The 24,699-nt window shown below is 39.5% G+C and overlaps 1 protein-coding gene across 2 annotated transcripts in view; it reads right to left on the bottom strand.

The window, feature by feature from the left end:
* Positions 1-24,699, bottom strand: part of Lrig2 (leucine rich repeats and immunoglobulin like domains 2) — a 54,940-nt gene that overhangs the window by 14,375 nt on the left and 15,866 nt on the right. For both annotated transcript variants that reach the window (XM_042692281.1, XM_042692282.1), the window contains exons 2-12: positions 22,472-22,537; positions 19,804-19,878; positions 19,505-19,639; positions 18,259-18,402; positions 17,994-18,137; positions 16,383-16,526; positions 16,007-16,150; positions 12,625-12,705; positions 10,838-10,909; positions 10,404-10,472; positions 1,901-2,064 (exon numbers count right to left, since the gene is read on the bottom strand). In XM_042692281.1, the coding sequence (XP_042548215.1) occupies positions 1,901-2,064; positions 10,404-10,472; positions 10,838-10,909; positions 12,625-12,705; positions 16,007-16,150; positions 16,383-16,526; positions 17,994-18,137; positions 18,259-18,402; positions 19,505-19,639; positions 19,804-19,874 (1,168 nt within the window). In that variant the 5' untranslated portion in view covers positions 19,875-19,878; positions 22,472-22,537. The remainder of the gene's footprint in view (positions 1-1,900; positions 2,065-10,403; positions 10,473-10,837; positions 10,910-12,624; positions 12,706-16,006; positions 16,151-16,382; positions 16,527-17,993; positions 18,138-18,258; positions 18,403-19,504; positions 19,640-19,803; positions 19,879-22,471; positions 22,538-24,699) is intronic.

Below are 24,699 nucleotides of genomic sequence, written 5' to 3'. Positions count from 1 at the left end.
CCCCCAAAACTCTCCCATTCTAGTCTTACAAAACATGCTCTCTACAACTCCTTCATATTAACAACAAATACAAAATACACGAATTAGTACATGGTTATACAAGTGCATTACAGCATTACTGGTGGTACTTAAAAATTCCTAGTGGCACTTTTCAAGATCTACTAAAAATGCTTTTTTATAAAAGTGTTGGTCCTGGGGCTTGAACTCAGGGCCTTGACAATGTCTCTGAGCTTTTTGAAAATGTGCTCAAAGCTAGTACTCTACCACATGAGCCACAACTCCACTTCTGGCTTTTTTGGTAGATAACTGAAGGTAAGAGTCTCAATGGAGGGGCTGGGAAGGTAGCTCAGCGGTAGAGTGCATGCCTTGCAAGCATGAGGCCCTGGGTTCCATTCCTCAGCACCACATAAACAGAAAAAGCCGGAAGTGGAGCTGTGGTTCCAGTGGTAGAGTGCTAGCCTTGAGCTGAAGAGCTGAGAAACAGCGCCCAGGTCCAGAGTTCAGGCCTCATGGCCAGCAAAAAAAAAGAGTCTCAATGGACTTTCCTGCCTGGGCTGGCTTCAAACCATGATCCTCAGATCTCAGCTGCCTGAGTAGGTAGGATTACATGCATGAGCCACCAGTACCCAGCTTTAAAAATACTTTAAAAAAAATCACCAGGCAATTCCAGGAAATGGAAACAAGAGGTTTTTCTTTCCTCTTTTTGTTTTGTATGTTTGTTTATCTGACTTAGGGGGAGAGGTAAGGGAGACACAGAAATGGAAGGACACAGGGTGAACAAATATAGCAGTGGTACTCAGTAGATACTATGTTAAAAATGAACTTGTGAACAAGGACTAGAGGGAAAAACTAGACAGCAGGGAAGGGGAGACATTGTCCAAAAGGAAATGTACTCATTACTTGACTTATTAAACTAACCCCTCTGTATATTACCTTTATAATAACAATTTTTTAAAACCTAAAAAAAAAACACCAGGTGTATACAGCACCCAGTGCCAGAGTTCAAGCTCCATGACCAACAAAACAAAACAAAAAACCCAAAAACTTTCCCTTCATGGGGCTGGGAAGGTGGCTCAGTGGTAGAGCGCTTGCCTTACATGCATGAGGCCCTGGGTTGGATTCCTCAGCACCATATAAGCAAAAAGAAAATAGCCGGAAGTGGTGTGGCTCAAGTGGTAGAGCGCTAGCCTTGAGCTGAAGAGCTGAGGGATAGCACCCAGGCCGAGTTCAGGCCCCACAACCGGACCCAAAAACAAACAAACAAAAAACCCCCACCAGGTTCTGGTCAAAGCCAGTCCATGCAGAAAAGTCCATGAGAGTCTATTTCCAATTAACCAACAAAATGCTGGACTGGAGGAGTAACTCAAATGGTGTAACAGTGATAGCTGTGGGTGAAAAGTGAAGCAAGAGCACGTGACCCTGAGTTCAAACTCCAGTAGCAGCATGTGTGTGCACATATACACGTGCCCACACACCCACACCCACATACAATTATAGTTATGGATACAGGACTCCTGCTACTGGGCACTTATGATAAAGTTAGCAATCCTCAGAAAGTAAAAGGCCAACATTCAGCCTGCTTAAAATGATCATCACGAGAAAAACCTGTTTATAGAGCATTAAGTCAAAGATACAAAATTTAACCTGTGACCATAAAGAAAAGTAATCACTGATACATGGTTTGAACTATAATACAGAAACACCCATGGATGCTGAGAATATTTGAGGTGTTTTCATTACTTTTCTCTTCACATTTTATTAAGATAGTTAAGTGAGGGATAAAGGTAAGGCTTAAGAGGTAGAACATTTTGCCTAGCAAGTGCAAATCACCAAAAAAAAAAAAAAAAAAAGCTAAGCAAATAATCTATAATACACAAAATTTTAAAATAAAAATACAAACCACAGACAAAGTCTTTCAGGTCCACTTTCAGTATGTTCTGCCCAGAGAGCCATTCTGGGTGTGCACACCTCACATTTACAGAATGGTGGAAGTTGTTGTCAACTAGCCAAGGAAGCAACCATTTCAAATGACAATCACAGAGCAGGCTGCTTGTGTTCAGAACACTGCAGAGAAGAAAAAAGGAGAAGTAACTTTCCTCAGCACTGAAACCTTGCTATACATTCACACATTTTTCTTGCCAAAAATGTTAATCTAACCATAAGAAGACAACGCAGACTGTTAGCTTTGATTCTTCAAAAATGTCTTATGTCACAAAAGACATCAAAAAAGGGGTATACAGGAGTAAGGGAACTATTTAAGGATGGCTAGAGAACTCTTACAAGCAAATACTATGAAATACATAGTTGGGATGTCTGTTTGTTGAAGATAGGGTATCACTATGGCTCCCATGCTGCTCGTAATTCCAGTTGTGTGTTACTGCCCAGCTCAGATGCATGGTTCTTTTTTTAAAATTAGTCATGGGGCTTGAACTCTGGGCCTGATTGCTCACAGCTCTTCAGTTCAAGGCAAGCATTCTACCACTTGAGCCACAGGGCTACTTCTGGTTTTCTGGAGATTTACTGGAGATAAAGAGTCTCATGGACTTTCCTGCCTGGGCTGGCTTTGAACCGCGATTCTCAGATCTCAGCCTTCTGAGTAGCTAGTATGACCCATGTGAGCCACTGGCACCAGGTTAGCTGCATGATTCTTGACGGGAAACAAAGTATCTAAATGGCATTTCTTTCTTTTGACTGGAAAAATTTGAGAATAGGCAGTATGTTAGCTATTATTTTATCGATTTTAATTTCCTTAGGTGTAATAATGGTGATATGGTTATAGAGAAAAATGCCCATTCTTAGGAAACACACTGAGATACTTAAAGGTGAAGTTTTATGTCCACAACTTTTAAATGGCCAGCAACAAAACAAAACAAAACCAACTATATAGAGATACACATATGTTCCTGTGGTGGACACAGCAAAGGTGAGAAAAGGAAATACACATTTGGCCAAAGGCTAATAGCTAATAATTGGTTAACTGGGGCATAAGGTATTTGTTGTATCATCCTTTAAATTTCTGAGGTTTTAACTTCTGAAAAGTTGGTCAAAAGCTAATAATGTAGTTTGGTGCACTGAGAGATCTTTGTTGCAGAAACTACATAATCATTTTCAAATTACTTATCAATACTAAAAGCAATTCAGCCCTGTCGCAATGTGTTCTAAACTTAATCTAAGAACTACTGAAATACTGAGGTCTATAATAGGCATACAAAACATTTGAAAAATCAGTGTTTTCTCTCTGTGACTCTTAAATGTCCTGTCCACTTAGATGCAGAGATTGAAAATAATTTGGGGAACATTATAACTCACATGATCAAAATCCTCATCTAGTTCTAAAGTTTAATAGAAAAAAAAAGATTTGATTTACTTAAGTATAGTAATAATAGTAATGGGCCAGAAATCTTTTTGAATTTGCCTTGAATAATTTTACAAAAAACCATCTTTTTAAAGAAGTTACTTTTAGAAGCCTCTCCTGACTAAGAAGGCAATCCAGGAACTGTCCATCAGTCTTCATCTTCAGAACTGTAAATTTTTGGAAATCCTTATGGAGCCCCCAAATAGGCAAAGGCATAGAAAATGAAGCTAGATTGTCTTATAACCAAGAAACAATATTTTCCCTTGTATTTTCACTCTTGGGAGCTCCTGAAAGTAATAAAAATTAACTTTGTTTCCAAAGAGTACAACAAACTGAAAATAAAAAGTCCCCAAATACTTTCAAGTTTCTGGGACTAACACTTGACAGGCAAAAGCCAAGAAACCTAAAATAAGGTATCAGATCAGTTTTTAAGGGTGCCTTAAAGTCAACCTCAGTTCCTTAAAACTATTTGATTGCATCAGATTTTATACATTCTTCTCAAATATGACTTTCCAGTCAGTCTTGGCAATACAACCATTGTGTCCTAATAGTACTCCTAATAGTAAATTTATGGAAGCAACTATACTGCTATGAAAAAAAAAAAGGTTTCTGGGTAACTGAAGACTTAAGAAAGGGGGGAAACTGTTTAATTTTGGTCACTAAAGGGTATACTTTGTTAAACTACTGTAAGTTACAGACAGCTTAAGAGAAAACAGAAAGGAATTCTTTTTTTTTTTTTTTGGGGGGGGGGGGGGGGTCTGGTCATGGGGCCTGAACTCTGGGCCTGGACGCTGTCCCTTAGCTATTCAGCTCAAGGCTAGCACTCTACCACTTGAGCCACAGCGCTACTTCTGGCTTTTTTCTTTTTGCTTATGTGGTGCTGAGGAATCCAACCCAGGGCCTCATGCATGCAAGGCAAGCGCTCTAACACTGAGCCACCTTCCCAGCCCCAGAAAGGAATTCTTTAAATCTGAAAAGAACCAGGACTCTTCCAAACCAAGAGCTGTGATTACCCTTCACTGGTTCATTGAACCTCACTGACTAATTCTTGTTCTGCTTGGTCCCTAGCTCACAGTTTTATAATTAAACCAGTTCCTTCATTAGAGTCGAGCAGACTCAGGTCTATTCCATGAACCTCTGAAAATGAAGTACTTTGGGACTGTTAACTGTTTGCAAAGCTTTGAAGAAATCATGAGGCTAAAACAGTAATTGCAAATACCAAAGTACTTAGAATGGTCATCGTTCAAAGATCTGATGAGTTTACCTGGTAAGTAGTCACTTTGTGGTATGCAATATACCAAAATTATGACTGGTAGCACCATGACAGATTTCTCATGAACAGCAGTTGACAAATTTCTATTAACTTGACATAACTTCTCAAATACTTGCAATCATACATAATATAAATATAACCTAACATTTAGCATCTTTTTTTTTTGCCAGATGTGGACTTGAACTCTGGGCCTGGGCACTGTCCCTGAGCTCTTGCTCAAAAAGATTGCACTTTACCACTTTGAGTCACAGCTCAACTTCTGGTTTTCTGGTGGTTAATTGGAATTAAGAGTCTCATGGACTTTCCTGCCCGAGCTGGCTTTGAACTGCGATCCTCAGATCTCAGCCTCTAAGTAGCTAGGATTACAGGCGTTAGCCACCGGTGTCCAGCTTAGCATCACTTTTGAAAGTAGCCCAGGCTGGCCTCAAACTCAAGATCTTCCAGCCTTTGTCTTCTAAGTTTATCACATAAATATTTACCACATAATATACCAAGTAAACCTATTAAGTTATATCTTTTTACAGGGTAAGAAACTAATTCTCTTTTTTTAAAGAAATTAATTCTTAATTTTTTCCCAGGAAAAGCCAGGACCCATGACATATACTTGCAGTTCCAGCTACTCAGAAGGCTAAGGCCAGAGAATCACTCCTATGACATAGGAGGACTGCCTCAGAAAACCAAGGGCTGGGGTGCTGCTCAGTGGTCGAAGGCTTGCCTAGCACATGCAAAGCAGGCCCTCGGGTTTGGACCCAACACCATAAAAGAAAAGACAAATTGATATGAGTCAGCTGGGTAATCTCCACGTTAACTTGAAGTAAGTACAATATAAGGTAGGGGCTGAAGACTTAAGCCTGTAATCCTAGCTACTCAGGAGGCTGCAATATTGAGATTTATAGTCAGCCCAGGCAGAAAACTCCTGGAACTCTTATCTCCAATTAACTAGCAAAAAACTGGCTCAAGTGGTAGAACACCAGTCTTGAATAGAAAAAGCCAAGCAAGAGCACAAGGCCATAGTTCAAGCCCCAGCACAACAAAAATAAGACAATATTAAATTTGATTTAGGAAATTTGCTAAGAAGATTTAAAGGTTTACACAGCTGACTGAACAGTATTATGGATAATGATAACCCATTTAACTAAAGTAAAAACAACTTACTTATTTTAATATTGGAAAGACTCAGTACTCTTAAGTAATCAATGACCTGACAAACCCAGACTTGGAGGTACACACCTGAAATCCAAACACAGGAGGATGAAGCAAAAGGATCAAGAGTTGAGCACTGTCCTGACTTACATAGCTGAACTCCTACCCACCTCCCTCCCCCGCAAAAAGGAAACCTGAAAAGTTAAACATATAGTTTTCTTTTCCTGTTATACCTAACATACATCAAGGAATTTTTTTTTTGGTATGTTTTGTACTTCTGCTGGATTTAGTTTTATAATCTTAAATATTTAGGAGCAATAATAAGGCTGACCAGTAAATTTAGGCAGAAAAAAATTGTATATCTGCATTATAGTTAATGTTGACAATTCTGAAGGCATGCTGTTTTTATTAAACCAACAATTTATTTATGAAAGACTTAACCAAGTCATAGGTATTTGAAAGGCACTACATAGTGTAATTTCTATATATCTGGGATTATTTAAACTATATTTGTGCTCATTTGTCTCTAAAATAATTTTTTTTTGGGGTCCGGTCATGGGGCCTAAACTCTGGGCCTGGGCGCTTGTCCTTCAGCTCTTCAGCTCAAGGCTATCGCTCTACCACTTGAGCCATAGCGCCACTTCCGGCTTTTTTCTTTTTGCTTATGTGGTGCTGGGGAATCAAACCCAGGGCCTCAGGCATGCAAGGCAAGTGCTCTACCACTGAGCCACCTTCCCAGCCCCTCTAAAATAATTTTAACAGAACTGCTTCTAAAGAATTTTGTAAGTTAATTTGGCAGTATCACATAGAGGTAGAAAAGTATTACATTCATAATACACACACACACACATACACACACACACACACACACACACACACACACACACACACACACACATACACACACACACAAATATACATTACCATATCAGCAGATGTAAGAGAATTTATAACTTTTACTCTAAAACTTTAGATATTCATTAGTAAGACAGTAATATAAACTATTTGTGCCATCATTTATCCAAATTAATTCTGTCAAAAAATGGAGAAAACAACCTATTTTCCAAAATCCTAGTCCTCTTTTTATTCATGGTTTTTGCTTTTTACCGTTCAGTTATCTACGGGCAATGGAACTCAAAATATGACATGGAATGTTGCTATCTTAGTGTGACAAACTCTCATGCGCTCCCTCCATCTATGCTGTCCACTGGCATATCACTTAGTGGCCATCCTGGCTATCAGATCAACTACTGCAGGAGTGCCTGCTTGTGTTCAAGTAACCCTCATTTTACTCAATTCAACAGTGCTGCAGAGCACGGAATGTGGAAGGACGGATTAACTCTTCTACTTGAGGCTGCAAGGGTATAGTAGGAGAAAATAAATTGTATATATTCAGTCTGACACTACCCACAATTTAAGGCATACATTGGGGGATCGTGGAACATTTCCCTGGTCCACATTTCTTTTGCTGTGATATATATATATATATATATATAAAATGGAGCCTGAAGAGACATCCAAGAACACTAAGGTTAGATAAAGTATTCAGACTACTTCCTCTGGATGTGTTTGCTTCCCAGCCTCTAGGGGTCTCTGAGTCCTAGGAAAGCCTACGTTAGAGGGCCTGCCTTTCAAGTGATTGCAAGATCACTTGCAAGGGAAAGGATGAAAGGCAGAGAACTTGGAGATAGGTATTTGCAGAGGGACAAGATACATGAAAGGATCTAAGGGACCTGAAGGGAGGATGAAAAGTGGTGAGTATGAGGAGGAAGGAGGAGTAACAACGGGAAGCGAAGGTTATTGTTATGTGCCAGTCAGAGGAAAATGATAAAATCTCCCCAACAGCTGGGAGACTTTCCACAGAGGCCATTAAAGTTCTAATAAGAAATCAGCGTTAGTGGATAGAAGAGGAGGAAATTCAGATCACAGAGAAAGCAGAGGGCCTTACAGAGGACCAGGAAACATTTTTAGCCAAGGAAGTCAAAGGAAGGAGATGCCAGAAAGAAGGCTCCCACAGCTTGGCAAAAAGAACTCTGGGAGCTTCAGAAACTACTCAGAATCAAAATCTCTCCTTACCAGCTCCAATGGACTTTTGTCCAAGGCTATGGTTCTACCAGTCAGACTCACCATTGGATCCCCAATCAATCATTCAGGAATGAAGACAAAGTCTTCAAAGGTGCATACTTTGGAGTCCTGGGTGAGAGGTCTGGGGGTCCAATGATGAATCTTATACCACCATGACTGTTAAAGAAAAAGTTACTCAATGACACTTGTTAAAGCATGGTAAGGCAGATTTTAAGGCGATCTCTTCACATATAGAGACCACTGCAATGGGATTTCAAGAGGGAGCTGAGAAAACTGATCTCAACCTTAAACTGGTCTAAACCGTCAGCCAATGGGCATGTGAGAGTTAGTAGATGGCAAAGTACTAGGAAGCAGATATAATCAACCTAACACAATTCTTGTTGAAGACAGGCTAGTGATCAAGTATCACTTGGAGAATGGTAGAGGAAGAACCAGATCACACCACAAGAACAGCTGAAATTAACCAAATGGTCCCACTGGAAGGACTCTTGTTAAACTGGTTTGACAAGATAAAGCTGATTTGAGGGAGAAAAAAAAAAAGGCAGGAATTCAAAAGCCTGATTAAAGTTTGGTCAAGGAAAGAATCTTTTTCACAATTTCCAAATGAATCTCTAGAGATTGAAACCACGTATTTTCCTTCAGCAACTATTCTAAACTATGCTTAACTGTGTTTTTTTGTTTTTTGTTTTTGCCAGCCCTGGGGCTTGAACTCAGGACCTGGGCACTGTCCCTGAGCTTCTTTTGCTCAAGGTTAGTGCTCTACCACTTGAGCTACAGTACCACTCCGGCTTTTTCTGTTTAGATGGTGCTGAGGAATCAAACTCAGGGCTTCATGCATGCTAGGCAAGCACTTTACCACTGAGCCACCTTCTCAGCCTAAACTGAGTTCATATAATTTCCTTATTGGCCAAAAAAAAAGGGGCAAAATTAAATTGCATTAAGTTGCGCCCTTACAATTAAAGTCTAGGAAAAATAATACAAAAATATCTTGTGACACTTACGTTTCTCCAGTTAGTTTTTTTGGAAGAGGTTTGGTGCTGGGGATTGAACTGGAAATGAAAACACTACGTTGTGGCCTGCACTCTGCCCTTACCCACACCTCCAGCCCCTTCTGACTTGTTTTTGGGTGGGGCCCCTGGCTGTGGTTCTCCCACCTGTGTTGTCCTGTGTGGCTGGGAACCACAGGCCCAGGTCATTGTGCCCGACACTGTGCTTCCCCTGCAGTGGGGTAACAGGAGTGTGCCACAACACCAGCCCTTGGCAGAGATGGAATCTTACACGTTTTTATGCCGAGGCTGGCCTCCAGCCTCAGTCCTCCATCTCTGCTTCCCAAATAGCTAGGATTATAGGCAGAGGTCACCATCCTTGGTTTAATGATGGTTTCCACAACATTTCAAGTTTTATAGTTACTCAACTGTATGTAAGTCTCAGTGCTTATAGTTACTCAACTGTATGTAAGTCTCAGTGCTCAAAACCTTCAAACTTAAAAAAAAAAAGGTCAGGCCCCAGTGATCACACCTGTAATCCTAGCTAATCAGGAGCCTGAGATACAAGAATTGAGGTTCAAAGCCAGCCCAGGCAGGAAAGTCCATGTGACTCTTATCTTTAACCAGCTAAAAGCCAGACATAAAGCTGTGTGGCTCCAGTGGTAGAGCACACCTTGAGTGAAAAAAGCTGAGAAACAAGCTGAGCACCAATGGCTCACACATGTAATTCTATCTACTCAAGAAACTGAACTCTGAAAATTGTGGCTGGAAGTCAGCCTGAGCAGAAAAGTCCATGAGACCAAGATCTCCAATTAACCAGCAAAAAGCTGGAGATGGAAGTGTAGCTCAAGAGCCTTGAGAGAAAAAGCTAAGGACAGCACTCAGGTCCTGAATTCAACCCCTAGCACAACACCAAAAAAGAAAAAAAAAATCATACACAGAGATATGAAATGCTATTTTTACTTATCAGCTTTGATCATTTTAGTAATTTGAAAGTATTATTTGATAATTATACAGAAAGTCCTGAGTCATCCAAGTCACAAACTAGAGAACAAAACTAAACTAATAATATCTTCATTTTAACCCACACAAAGGGCAAGAATTGGGGACATGTGTTTCTGAGATAATAGGGACAAAGGGGGAAAAAGAACTGAATCTGGTGCTTTCTAAGCTTTCCCAATCATAAGCACCAGCTTTTCAATATTTCTGTTTAGATGGTGCTGAGGAATCAAACTCAAGGCTTCATGCATGCTAGGCAAGCACTTTACCACTGAGCTACCTTCTCAGCCTAAACTGAGTTCATATAATTTCCTTATTGGCCAAAAAAAAAGGGACAAAATTAAATTGCATTAAGTTGCACCCTTACAATTAAAGTCTAGGAAAAATAATACAAAAATATCTTGTGACACGTTTCTAAACTACATTCCTCCACTAAAATAACTAATTAATAACATGTTTTTCTCCTTCGGCCTGAACTACACATTACTGGAAACACAAGCACGAACATAGAAAAAAATGTTTTAACGAAACCAAACCAACCCAAACACCATTAGTCACTTACAGTTCTTTCAAGGGAGTCTGAGAAAAAGCACTTTCTTGGATAGACATAATAGCATTGTTGTTCAAATCTCTGAAATGACAGAAATGAAAAATTATGAGTCACCATTTCTACAATTAAGTTATATAAACATGTTTGGGGGAGGGCAATGGGGGACATGAGTGGAGGAAGAGTACGTCATTACATTAATGTACATTATGTAAAAACAACCTTGTAACTTGACAGCTGGGGTGGAGGGGATGCAGGGTAGAACAAAGAAGGGGTAACAGTAACCAAGAAACATTGTCATAAACCTGACTTACGTAACTGTAACCTCTTTGTACAACTACTTAAAAATAGAAAAAAAATTTTAAGTTATACACTTTACATACTTGTAACAACCTCTGCTAACAGCAAAGGTGATTTATACAGTCAACAGATATATGCAAAATACTTACAAATGTTCAAGGGACTCAAGGCCAAGAAATGCTTTCTCTGTAATTGACTTAATCTGATTTCCTTGTAAGATTCTGAAATAAAATATAACCCATTAAATATTTACTTATAAAGTAAAAATAAGTGTTCATGCTGTGTGTGTCTTTTTTAACAGCCTTACTTGGGTGAAATTGATAAAACATTACAAACATTTAATGTGTACAGTTTAGTAAGAATATACATTTTAAGGATGTTATGAATTTGGAGCTGGGAAGGTGGCTCAGTGGTAGAGTGCTTGTCTTGCATGCATGAAGTCCTGGGTTCAATTGCTTAGCACCACATAAGCAGAAAAAGCCGGAAGTGGTGCTATGGCTCAAGTGGTAGAGCTCTAGCCTTGAGCTGAAGAGCTGAGGGACAGTGCCCAGGCCCAGAGTTCAGGCCCCATGACTGACAAAAAAAAAAAAAAAAAAAAAGAATGCTATGAATTTGTGAATCTATGCAAAACCAGAATAAAGGCTTCTATTAAGATGTCAGTAAGATCCATTTCTTGGTCTTAATTAGATGCTCAATCAGATCTGGTTCCTACTACATTGGTTCTTACTAGCTTGTGTGTGTGTGTGTGTGTGTGTGTGTATAGGCATGTGTTCACGCACATGTGCAGTACCAGGGCTTGGTCTTAACTAGGTGCTCAATGAGATCTGGTTCCTACTAAATTGGTTCTTACTAGCTTGTGTGTGTGTGTGTGTGTGTGTATGCATGTGTTCACGCACATGTGCAGTACCAGGGCTTGAACTAAGGCCTTGGCTTTTGTTTAGCTTTCATGCATATAGATGGTCATCTACCAATGTGCTACAGTCTAACATTTTGTGGGTTAATTGGAGACAAGAGTCTCAAGGGACTTTTTATCTGTTCAGACTGGCTTCAAACCACAATGGCCTGTTTTAATTTTTTATTTTTTGCCGGTCCTGGGCCTTGAACTCAGGGCCTGGGTACTGTTTGTGAGATTCTTTTGCTCAAGGCTAACACTCTACCACTTGAGCCACAGCACCAGTCCCGTTTTTTTTTTTTTCTGAGTGGTTTACTGGAGGTAAGAGTCTCATGGACTTCCCTGCCCAGGCTGGCTTTGAACTGCAACCCTCAGATCTGAGCCTCCTGCATAGCTAGGATTGCAGGCATGAACTAGCAATGTCCAGCTTATTTTTTTTTTTTTTGAGAGAGAGTCTGGATCTTACTGTAATGAAACAAAAACAAGGCTCTGGGCATGGCATGGTTTCAGTGGTAGAGTACCTGCCTAGAATAAAAAAGATGTCAGTCGATAAAGCACACTGACACTAAAGTGACCACTAATAAACCTGTGGTTTGCCTATGCTAGTTGGGCAACCATTTCTTAACAAGAGATCAAATAAATTCAGACAAGTGTGAGACTTTAGAGAAATTCTTATGAGGATTTAAAGTGCTACATGAGAGATTCTTCACTAGACACATACTCATCAATATCACACAATTCAATACACTATTAGTTAACTACAGTATGAGTACACCTCTTTTAATTGAATGAAAAGATTTTAGCTGCTTAACCTCTCTTTAAGGGTCTGTAAGAATGCTTTATCAATTTTTTTTTAAAGAAGAGCCCACTAACAACCAATAATGACACACCATTGATTAAAAAAAACAAAGCTCCTGCCTTTAGGAGATAGATCATAAGGCTCAGACTTTCTAACTGTATCAAATAAACACAATCTAATCACATTTACAACTGGTTCCTGAAAATATATCTTTGCAGACATACTCAAGTATAACGAATACGTACAATTCAGTGAGACTTGTGAGTCCTGCAAAGGCTTCACTAGCATCTTCAATGGCCCATGAAATTTCATTGTTTCTTAAGTCTCTAAAAATAAAGTCATAGAAAATCAGGTTATGTTGATCAATATGACCCTCACACCCTGGACTGGCAATGCCATGGGGCTTGTGCTAATTCTGACCCACATTCTTAACAGTTATTAATGATTACGTGAAAACACACACACACACACACACACACACACACACACACACACACGATGTACACACAATATACATAGTCTAAGGGACTACTTAAGAGAAGAAAGGGAAAATAAAAGCAGAAGGTAAATAATTGTGTGAATAATTCTGAGAAACTAAAACTGTATATTAAAACAGCATAAAGAACCTCACTAAAAATTGTTGATTCTTAGGCAGTTGATGGGGAGGGAAAGAAAAACAGGCTCTATTGGTGGGGGAGGTACTAGCAAGGAGGGGTTGGGCTAATAGCCCAATCTACTTTACCTTTTTGGTAAAGTAGATTATACATGAAAACAGAACCAGGAAAACTGCTGAAATTGTTCTAGGAAGAGGGTAAGGGCAAGTGACAGAGTGAGATTGACTGAATACTGGCAAGGAAATGTCAGTGAAATCCCCTTGTATAGAGCTCATGTTTGCTAATAAAAAACAACTGATGATAATGATTCAGTCTGGCCTTCTAAAGGAAAATTTGTAATAAACATGCAAAGGACGATGTTCTCAGAAGCATTAAGCTAACCTTAATAAATAAATTAAGCAATCTGATAATAGTATTAATCTTCCTAGCTAACAGCAGCTAACTATGTGAACATATAAAAAATTATAAATAGGGACTTGCAAAAAGGAAGACAGAGCAAATATTGCTTACAAACCCAATTTCAGAATCATGAGATTTCTGGGTAACTCAAGCTTCCCTACTGGACCTCAAACTTAAGATGACTGACAAAAAGCATTACTGAACTTTGCAGTTCAAGAGCCATTTCCATGCCTCTAAGGAAGAAAGAATGCATGCTAAGCACTGAACCAGGTGCCGGTGGCTCATACCTAAGAAGGCTAAGATGTGAGGATCCAGATTCACAGCCAGCAAAGACTATAAAGTCCACCTCCAATTAACTACCAAAAAGCCAGAAGTGGAGCTGTGGCTCAAATGTTAAGAGTGTTAGCTTTGAGTAAAAAAGCTCAGGGATAGCTCATAGGCCCTGAGTTCAAGCCCCAGGACACACACACATACAGACACAGACACATACACATACACACACACACACACACACACACACACACAAACACAGTACATATCTTTGTAGCTTCCTAAGGAAGCAAAAAACTGATTTGTAAGACATACACAGTTAACTGGACGCCATAGCTCAGGTCTATATTTCTACTCAGGAGCTGAGATCTAAGTTTGAAGGTTTAAAGCTAGCTTGGACAGAAAAGTTCTTAAGATATCCTCTCTACTTAACCAGATAAAGCGGAACTGGCTAATTAGAGAGGATGGTTCTCAAGTGGTAAAGCACCAGCCAAGCAAGCATGGACCCTACTAGGTTCAAACTCTGGTATTGGAAAAACAAAACAAAAAAACCTGCAAGCATAAAGTTATGTGACTTACAGGTGATCTCTCTCTTCCTTAGCCATCTTCACTTGAAGTGAAAAGCTAACAAAGCATTTCATTTTACTAAGGAATAAACACTGAAACCACCAGTGGCTCAACTCTCCAGACTAGAGGTAGGGTTCAAGAGGTAGATGAAACCAGGTGAAACTCCAATACTGCCACACAGAATAAGTCAGATTTAATCTTTATACTACCTTAACTACTTCAGTGACACTAGATGGTTACTTCCTTAATTACTTTCCTAAACTTTAACTCTGTAAGTGATAATATACTGAAAGTAAAACTGTTTGTTTGACATTCTCAGAAGTGTCAAAAGGCCAATCTGAATCTAATATGTTTCTAAGTTTGTACTAATCTAGTTTCAGTTCTGATACAGGAAAGGGGAGGAGAAATCACCTTAGTCTTCAAGGCCAAATCTGAAGGATGTTACAGAAAGAAGAGGAGAGGAGGGGAGTCACTCAGACTGATACCTGGCTGTGGACAAAACTAGAGAGAGCTCTGGCTTCAGTGACTGTCCAAAGACCCAGATTCATTCGCTAGCACCACCAAACAAAACAGAAAACAAAGACTTATGCAGCTCATTGATGGTTAGGTCCCAAACCTGGAAGCCTAGCAGTTTTCTGAAACCACGTATGATTCCAATTCTGAGGGCCACAAAGTCTCCTAGCAAAGAACTGATCAGAACCTACAAATTCACACCAGGGTTGTAGGTCAGTGGCAACCCACATGCCTACCAGGCACAAGGCAATTATGTATCACCAGCACTGCTTGTCCAGTAAACACATTTGCAAATTTAGCCAAGCATGGTTGTACAAGACTGTAATTCCAATACTCAAGAGGCGGAGAGACAGGAGTTCAAGATCAGCAAGAATCTGTCTTAGAAAAATAAAACCTACAATATCTACTATCTTGTTTTCTCTTATTTTGCTGTTTGAAAGGACTACATTTCATTAAAATTCCACTTCATAATCAAAAACAAAATATTCGGCTTTTATGGAACCACCAGATTTTAGAGTTGAAATTTAGTTTTACAACCATGTTCATATGGATGTTTCTGCATTTCTTCTTTCATGGATGAAGAAACAAAGAAAATAATGCCTGTAAAAAGCTATAAAACTGATCTGGGTTCTAATTCTGGTCCAAACATCATGCAAATTAACCCCTCAGACCTTATCCTACTAATATGAAAAGGCAATAATATGCTGGTGTCTGGGAGCAAATAGAATGCTTGCCTGGCACACACAGCCCCTGGGTTGGATCTCAACTCCCTTCCCTTCTCTCTCCCTAAAAACCACAAACATAGTCATGTAGCAAACTAGTAACAGTAACCAGTTTTAATGTTCATATGATTAACTTCAAGTACATACTCACGGCCTACTATAGGTGTAAAACTTATGGAACAGACACAACAGTCTTGCCATGTGGCACAGGGCTGAGAATAGCAGAATACATAAATCTGAAGACTGATTACTGGTTTTAATTTGCTTTATTTCAGTGTGTGTGTGAGAGTGTGTGTGTGTACTTGGTTCTGGGGCTTGAACTCAGGGCCTAAGCTTCCTTGCTCAAGGATAGCACTCTACCACTTGAGCCACAGAGCCACATGTGACTTTTTTGGTGGTTAATTGGAGATAAGTCTCATGGATTTTTCTGCCTGAGCTGGCTTCAAAACTCAATCCTCAGATCTCAGCCTCCTGAGTAGCTAGGGATTACTGGCATAAGCCACTGGCACCCAGCTTTTACTTGTTTTTTAAAATGTACTTACAGTGTCTGAAGATTAGAAAGAAACCTAAATGCACCGTCTGCAATGTGAGTGACTCTGTTGTCTCCCAAATTCAATCTCTCCAGTAAGCTCAGACCCACAAAGGCAGACTCTTCAAGACGGGCCAGCTGGTTATAGGACAAATCTCTAAAAACAAGAAATATGGAAGGTAAATAAGGTGCTATATTTTGGCTCAACTTACAATTTTTCCTATATCATCATGGGGAGTTTAGCTTCCAATAAGCTTCAAGGAAAGACAGATGTTAGATGTCTTTATGGCCATGAGAGCTATTTAATTCAACCTGTTCTAGTCCACAACCTCCAGTGATGCCACCCCACACTTAACAGGCCCTCCACTGAAATGTCACCCAACACGTACAGCTCAGACAGTCTTTGGCAGAACTCCCATGCGTCAGGGCTGATTCTTTCAATAGCATTCTGGCTCACATATAACTGTTGTAACATTCTCAAGCCATACAGCCAACCTTTGTTCACTCCAGTAAGGTTATTGTGTTCCAGTTCTCTGTAAAATTAGAAAATGGAAATAAGTAAAAACAAGGCATTTTGAGAGCAAAATCAATTTTTTTACTAGTCCTGGGGCTTGAACTGAGGGCCTGTGCTGTCCTGGAGCCTCTTTGTGCTCAAGGCTAGTGCTCTACAATTTGAGTCACAGAGCCACTTTTGGCTTTTTTTTTTTTTTTTAACTGAGTAGTTTATTGGAGATAAGAGTCTCATGGACTTTTCTGCCCAGGCTGGCTTCAAACTGCATCTTCAGCTCTCAGCCTCCTAAATAGCTGGGATTATAGGCGTGAGCCACCAGTGCCCAGTGCAAATATAATTTTAAATCCTCATGTACTTTTGATCAACCCAAGTAACACATTCAGTTCTATTTAAGATTTATTGCTAGAGATGAAAAAGTATCAATGCTACAAAACCAGCATGCTAAAGTGGTATAGCATTCCTGTTCCAGATAATTTCAGATAGTTTTCACCAGTCAAATCATTAGGGATATAAACTTTTTTTTTTTTTTTTTTTTTTTTTTTGGGGTCCGGACGTGGGGCCTGAACTCTGGGCCTGGGCGCTGTCCCTCAGCTCTTCAGCTCAAGGCTAGCGCTCTACCACTTGAGCCACAGCGCCACTCCGGCTTTTTTCTTTTTGCTTATGTGGTGCTGAGGAATCGAACCCAGGGCCTCAGGCATGCAAGGCAAGCGCTCTACCACTGAGCCATCTTCCCAGCCCGGGATATAAACTTTTTATATGACAAGTTTTTTGAAAGTCTTGATTTGGTTTTTTGGTGCCGTCCTAGGGCCTGGATGCTGTCCCTGAGTTTTTTTTGTGCAAAGCTAGTTCTCTACCATTTGAGCCACAGCTCCACTTCTGGCTTTTTGGTGGTTAACTAGAAATAAGAACCTCATGGACTTTTCTGCCAGGCTGGCTTCCAATTGTGATCTTCAGATCTCAGCCTCCTGAGTAACTAGGATTATAGCACCAAGCTCTACATGAGAAGTTTCTAAGAACAATGATAAAAATATCAATTAGCAGGCTGGGAAGGTAGTTCAGTGGTAGAGTGCTTGCCTCACATGCCTGAGGCCTTGGGTTCAATTCCTCAGCACCACATGAACAGAAAAGGCTGGAAGTGACACTGTGGCTCAAGTGGTGAGCGCTCATCTTGAGCTGAAGGGGACAGTGCCCAGGCCCAGAGTTCAAGCCCCATGACTGTACTAAATAAATAAATAAATAAGCTAACAAAATTTGGAAGCTTTATGTAAAAACCAGGTAGTGTGTGGTAGAGTGTGTGCTTAGCATTGTGAAACCCTAAGTTGACTCTCCATCACTAAAAAAAAGTTTTACATATACTTATTTCACAACAGAGAATAGAGAACTAATGTACCTTTGTATTAATTAAGCAGCCATTCTAGACATTTAGCACTGAAAGGTCCCAGGCAGACTCTATTCCTGATAACCCTCTATTTTAGTGTTCAGTACTTACAGTTCTTCCATGTTATTCAAACCAAAAAATGCTCCATCCTTAAGTTTGCTAATTCCATTGCGCTGCATTTTCAAAGATCTTAAGGAATCAAGCCCTTGGAATGTAAGACCTTCCACAATTTTAATCCGGTTTCTTTTAAGTTCCCTTAAATAAAACAATTCTAGTCAGAAAATTGGTTTACTGAAATGCTCTAACAATAAGTGAGAAGCAAGAGACAAGTGAAAGGAAAAGCTGTCTCCTGACAATCCATTATTTAGTTACTCACAAGAACTGGAGGTGGGGCAGCTTGAAGATCTTAGGTGGAATCATGCTAATCCGGTTCCTATTTAACTTTACCACTAATAAGGAACTTGATAAATTATCAAAGCAACCAGCCTCCAAAGTGGTTATTCTATTATTACTCAGATTCCTAAAATGAACAAAATAACACAAAAGAAAAAGCTTTAGGTAAAATTTACACTACTAAAAAGCTGCTCAAAGTCTGTAATTGAGCTCTGGCTCTATCACTTTACTATATACAACTTTACACATCAGTTAATTGCTTTTTTTCTTTATTTACAAAATTAGTATGACAAGTCTGGGAGTGTGGCTCAGTAGTAGAGTGCTTCCCTAAAATATATAAGGCATTGGCTTCAATCCCCAGAACTGAAAAAGTATGATACTACTTTATGTAGGTTGTTATGTAGGATTACGTGTAAATAGGCTTTCTTTGTGTTTTAAGTTCTTTCACTTACTTTGTGTGTGTGTGCCAGTACTGGTGCTTGAACCCAGTGCCTAAGCTTTTTCACTCAAAGCTGGTGCCTTGAGCCTCAGCTCCTCTTTTGGCTTTTGGTAGTAGAGAGAAAAGAATCTCACCTGCCCATGCTGGCTTAGACAGTGATCCTCAGGTCTCAGCCTCTTGAATAACTAGGATTACAGGCATAAGCCACTGGTGTCTGACTAGTGAATAGGCTTTATGAACCAGAAAACACTAGCATAAATGCTAACTATCATCATTATTATACAGGGCAAGTTACTGTTTATTAAATAATTCAATCATTCCTATTTACCTTTTATAGAACTGCTGATTAGGGCTGGAAGTATGGAGGTGAGGTAGAGTGCTTGCCCAGCATTTGCAAGGCCCTGGGCTCGATCCTCAGCACCACAAACCAATTAGAAAAGCTGCTATTCTTTAAAAAAAAAAAAAATCCAGAACTGGACCTCAAAGTTTGCTCTGGATGCCTATCAATGTTTTCTAACCAGTGTACTCTTTCTTCTGGAAGGAAGGTGGGAGACCAGTAATCCAATGACCCAGTCCTGGGCTGGTTTACTACACGAATACCAAAATCACAAATAAATAAGACATTTGAGGGAAATTAGGTACCAATGAGTAATAAAAAAGTACTTAAAATTCTGAGCACATTTCTTTTCATTACCTTACTTATATTACTATAACCCCTCTGTACATCACCTTCACAATCAAACTTTTAAAAAATAAAAAAATTTAAATAAATTAAACTCATTTTACTTACAAGTACTTAAGCTGCATTCGAGGGAAGGAAGATGTCTTGATTTCTGATATTATATTGGAACTGAGGTCTAAACTCTCAAGAGCAGGGTAAAACTGGAATGCCTCTGCATTTATTTGTGGGATTAAGTTATGAACTCTACAAAACAAATATTATAGTAAAGCTGTTACCAGTGATTCGCCATAGGCCACAGGTCATTAAGTAACTCTGATCAACAGAATGGGTACTTTTTAAAAAACAAAGAAAAAAATCCTGTATCTATTCAGAATTTAAACAAGAGATCTGAAATCTTAATTACTTACAATGAAAGTAGAGTAATATTAGTTGTTGGTTCTCCAAAATATGGAATTTCAGTTAGTTCATTATAATTCATTTTCCTATGAAAAGAGAAAGAGACTTAAAAGCTTAATAAAAGAAATGCTTTCTGCCTCTCAAATTCTGGTTTCTGCCTAATATATATTATTTAGGTAGGAGCCAAATTTGAAAAGGTCTATGACTTGGGGTTTGACTAAGATAAAAATGTTATTTATCTAGAAATTATACAATTTAATAAGAAATGTTTTAATAATACTGGTTATTAAAATATTAGGAAGGCTAAAAATATTTCACATTAAATAATTTTAGTATCAGCAAAGTTCTCTGAAAACGTGCATTTATAAATTGAGTCCTTAAAGTATAATTAAGCCCACCCAGATCTCTCTCTCTACACACACACACACACATTTTTATTGTCTTCAAGTAGTTGTAACATACACTCTTGAAAGCTATTTAAAGTTAAGAAGGCTGCTGAGGAACACAGGAGGAATTAACTCATCCATGCAGAGACAGAACCTATGAGTAATTTTATTACGGTATGCATGATATGCTTATTCTTAGCTACCCTTTCAACACACTGTTTCAAAGGTTTCAGGAACAAATCTAAGTCACATTTCATTAACCTGGTTTGTAATCACCAACAAACTCAAAATCAGAAAAGAAACCAGAAATAAATGGTTTATAAGAAACGAGTTGAAGTTACAAAGTCATGCAACAAATCTCCCCAGGGAGGCCTTTCCTCACTGTCCATTCTTTCAGCTGTGTATTCAGTTTATAAGAAAGTAAAAGCAGTATATTTGGTGCCAGAGAGAAAATAATACAGGGACAACAGGACTCAAAGAAGTTATCCTTTTAAAAGGAGGAGTGGAACAGGGGGAGTGGCAGGGGATGAGGCTGATCAGGACACACTGGTTCCACATGTGGAAACGTCCTAAGGGCCCCCCCCCCCCATATGCAATGTGTGAAATCAAAATTTAAAAACAAAATCTTAAAAATTAAAAACAACTCAGAGTTCTGAGGGTATAAAGAGAAAAGCAGTCTATCAACAGTTGCATCCTGGAGAACATCACAACACAATAACTGATACTGTTAATTTTTTTTTTTCTGTTGGTCATGGGGCTTTAACTCTGGGCCTGGGTGCTGTCCCTCACCTCTTCAGCTCAAGGCGAGCACTATACCACTTGAGCCACAGCGCCACTTCCGGTTTTCTGGTTGTTAATTGGAGATAAGCGTCTCATGGGCTTTCCTGCCTGGGTTGGCTTTGAACCACAATCCTCAGATCTCAGCCTCTTGAGTAGCTAGGATTACAGGTGTGAGCCACCAGCTCCCGGCTTACTGTTAATATTTTATAAAATAAGCATTCTGTAGGCTGATGCAGGAGGATCTGAAGTCTAGCTGGAACTATATGGTTAGACACTGACTCAAAAAGAAAAGAAATGCCAGGTGCTGGTGGCTCACGCCTGTAATCCTAGCTACTCAGGAGGGTGAGATCTGAGAATTGCAGTTCAAAGCCATCCCAGGCAGGGAACTCTTTGAGAGAAAACCAGAAGTGGTGCTGTGGCTCAAGTGGTAGAGCACTAGCCTTGAGCTGAAGAGCTGAGGGACCGTGCCCAGGCCCAGAGTTCAAAAGCCAGGCCAACCAAAAAAAAAAAGAAAGAGAAAAATGTCAGGCACCAGCGGCTCATGCCTATAATCCTAGCTGATCTGAAGACTGTGGTTTGAAGCCAGCACAGGCAGGAAAGTCTGTGAGACTACCTCCAATACACTTCTAAAAATAGCCAGGAGAAAAGCTGTGTGGCTCAAGTGATAGAGCACTAGCTTTGAGCAAAATAAGCTCAGACAGTGCCTAGGCCCTCAGTTCAAGCCCCAAGACTGGAACAACAACAATAAAAAGAGGTGGGGAAGAGGGGAGAAAAGATACAGAAAAATTCCTTCCCAAATTATACATTACATTTAATTAAAGGAAAAACCTCAGCCAAGAGGGAAATTGATTCTATCAACCACCACATTCTCAAGTAATAACCCAAATACTCGCTTTCTTACAAATAACTTTAGATATGATGCTACTATTTTAGACAATTTATCACAACATTTAAAAAGTTTATACCATACAGTTTCATTAGCTTGAAACTATGACAAAATAATAAAAAAAAAACTTATTCCCAAGAGGGAAGAAATTTTATTTCTGGTTTCAGAGAAGCAGAATATTTCTATACAATTTGTATCCTGAAGTCACCAACTCAATACCTTCAGTGTATAATAAGAAACAAAGACAACAGTTTAGGTTTCGAAGTAATATAATTAACCAGTTTCCCTCATGGGTAAGCGGGTAAACAGAGTGGTGGAGGAGTAACTAGTTAGGTTGTGAGCAGGTACGAAAGTAGAACACTGAAACTCATTGGAAGTGTTTGGGAAGGGAAAGAGAGAGTGATAGAAGGGATGAGACTGAGGGGAACATGCTTTAACCTGTGAAAATGTTAACAGTGAATAAGGAAAGACAGACTATGTAACTACATTAAAACAATGAATAATGAAAAACAAACTATGTAACTACATTAAAGAAATTCATTTGACAGCATCTCTAGATAAAATATACTCAAATTCATAATTAAATCACTTCAAAGAATTTAACATTAAGTACATAAAATAACTTACACTTCCTGCAGTGTTTGTGACTCCAAGCTGATATTCCAATTAGACAATCGATTATGACTCAAATCCCTGAAGGAAAGAAAATCATTCTAATTTAGTGTTGAGAGCAAACTTAAAGGAAAAATAATAGTCTGGTGATTTAGCTTAGTGAGAGGTCTTCCCTAGTATGTGCCAGAATCTGGGTTTGATCCCTAATTACACAAATAGAAAGAAATTTTTAAAAAGCAACTAAACTAAAATAGGCATAAAAGTCTTATTAAATATGAGCTTGTGCCAGGCACTGGTGGCTCAGAGAGAGAGAGAGAGAGAGAGAAAGAGAGAAAGAGAGAGAGAGAGAGAGAGGGAGAGAGGGAAAGAGAGAGAAAGAGAGAGAGAGAGAGTTTGTGTAGTACAGATTGAAATGTTTACGAATAGAAATGTATCTGGAACCGGAGGCAGCCGGCTCATGCCTGTAAATACTGGCAACTCAGGAGGCTGAGATCTGAGGATCACAGTTAGAAGTTAGCCGGTGCAGAAAAGTCCCTGTGAGACTATTGAGACTATTATCTCTAATTAACCATTCAAAAACTGGAAGCAGTGCTCAAAGTGGTAGAGCAGCTAGCCCTGAGTAAAAGAGTTCCAGGACAGCTCCAAGCCCCACGACCAACAACAATAAAAAACTTATCTGGGTTTCAAAATACATGCATTATTTTTTTAATTTTTATGTTTTCGTCAACAAGGTTCAATTTTTTTTTTTAAAGTTTAAGAGCCAGGCACTGGAGGGTCACACTTGTAATCCTAGCTATTCAAGAGGATGGGGTCTCAAGATGGAGATTCAAAGCCAGCCCAGGCAGGAACATCTGTGAGATTCTTATCTCCAATTAACCACTAGAAAACCAGAAGTGGCACTGTGGCTCAAGTGGTAGAGAGACAGCACCCAGGCCCAGAGTTCAGGCCCCATGACTGACAAAAAAAAAAAAAAAAAAAAATTGAAGCTTAGTATAGTAGTGCATACTTTTAATCCCAGCACTCAAGAGAAAATGGAACCAAGAAGGATACAAGTTCCAGACCAACCTATCTCAATAAAAAAACTGGAGGGGTTGGAGGTATGATTCAGGTGGTAGAGCACCAGCTAATGAGCAAAAAGTGTCAGGTACTGAGTTAGAGTATTGGTGGAAAAAAGAGAAAGGATCTGACTACAGGGATGTGGTTACCCTAAAAATAACTATCTAGATTCACGAGAGGGAAATTCCTCTCATCTCAAATTATGGTAATGATGACCACAGGTGAATAACATTTATTAAGTAACATGCAGTCTTCTTCTCACATTATAATTAACTAGCTTAATTCACACAACTACTTTGTAAGGCAAATGCTTTTATAATCTTCACTTTAAGAAACATGCAGAGATCAGTAGCTTGTCAATCCAAAGTCACACAACCGCAAGTCAGGAAGCCATAAGTTCAAAATGCTAATGCCACCTCACCTCCAGCAAGGATATTTCACCCAAGTAGGTCATGGAATTCACCTGGTTCCTGGCACCTATAAGCTGAGGGAGAACCCAACCCACACATGCTATACAATATGGCTAGCAGAAGGCACACAGTGGAGACACATCTTAGACTAATGTAGCTCCCTGTGCAGCCACAGGCACCAAAGACACAAGCTGTTTTGATGTCTGAATCACAGCACAGCAATTTGCTCTCAGCTAGATGTATGCCTGCCCATCTGTAAACTGCGTCACTTTTATTTATCTTTTTTTTTTTTTGGGGGGGGGGTCCGGTCATGGGGCCTGAACTCTGGGCCTGGGCGCTGTCCCTCAGCTCTTCAGCTCAAGGCTAGTGCTCTACCACTTGAGCCACAGTGCCACTTCCGGCTTTTTTCTTTTTACTTAAGTGGTGCTGAGGAATGGAACCCAGGGCCTCATGCATGCAAGGCAAGCACTCTACCACTGAGCCACCTTCCCAGCCCATGCATCACTTTCATTTAGGGCTTAATTAACACCATGGAGTAACTAAGGTGATGTTATGCCATTGCTTTCCCACAACTGTTCTAGGACTTTCATTACAAGGTATCTGGCATGAAGTATCAGAATGAAGGTCTGTGTTGGGAAACAGGTAAGGATATGAATTCAGTACTCAGTAGGCCCTACATTAAAATGGGAGACAGTGAAGGGGTGACATTGTCCAAAAAGAAATGTACTCATTACCTGACATATACATCACCTTAATAATAATAAAAAATTTAAAGAT

This window comes from Dipodomys spectabilis, unplaced genomic scaffold, assembly GCF_019054845.1.
Source record: "Dipodomys spectabilis isolate Male_0828 unplaced genomic scaffold, ASM1905484v1 ptg000148l, whole genome shotgun sequence".
NCBI lineage: Eukaryota > Metazoa > Chordata > Mammalia > Rodentia > Heteromyidae > Dipodomys > Dipodomys spectabilis.
The sequence above is the reverse complement of the archived record's forward strand: the minus strand, read 5'-3'. Positions and strand labels throughout refer to the sequence as shown.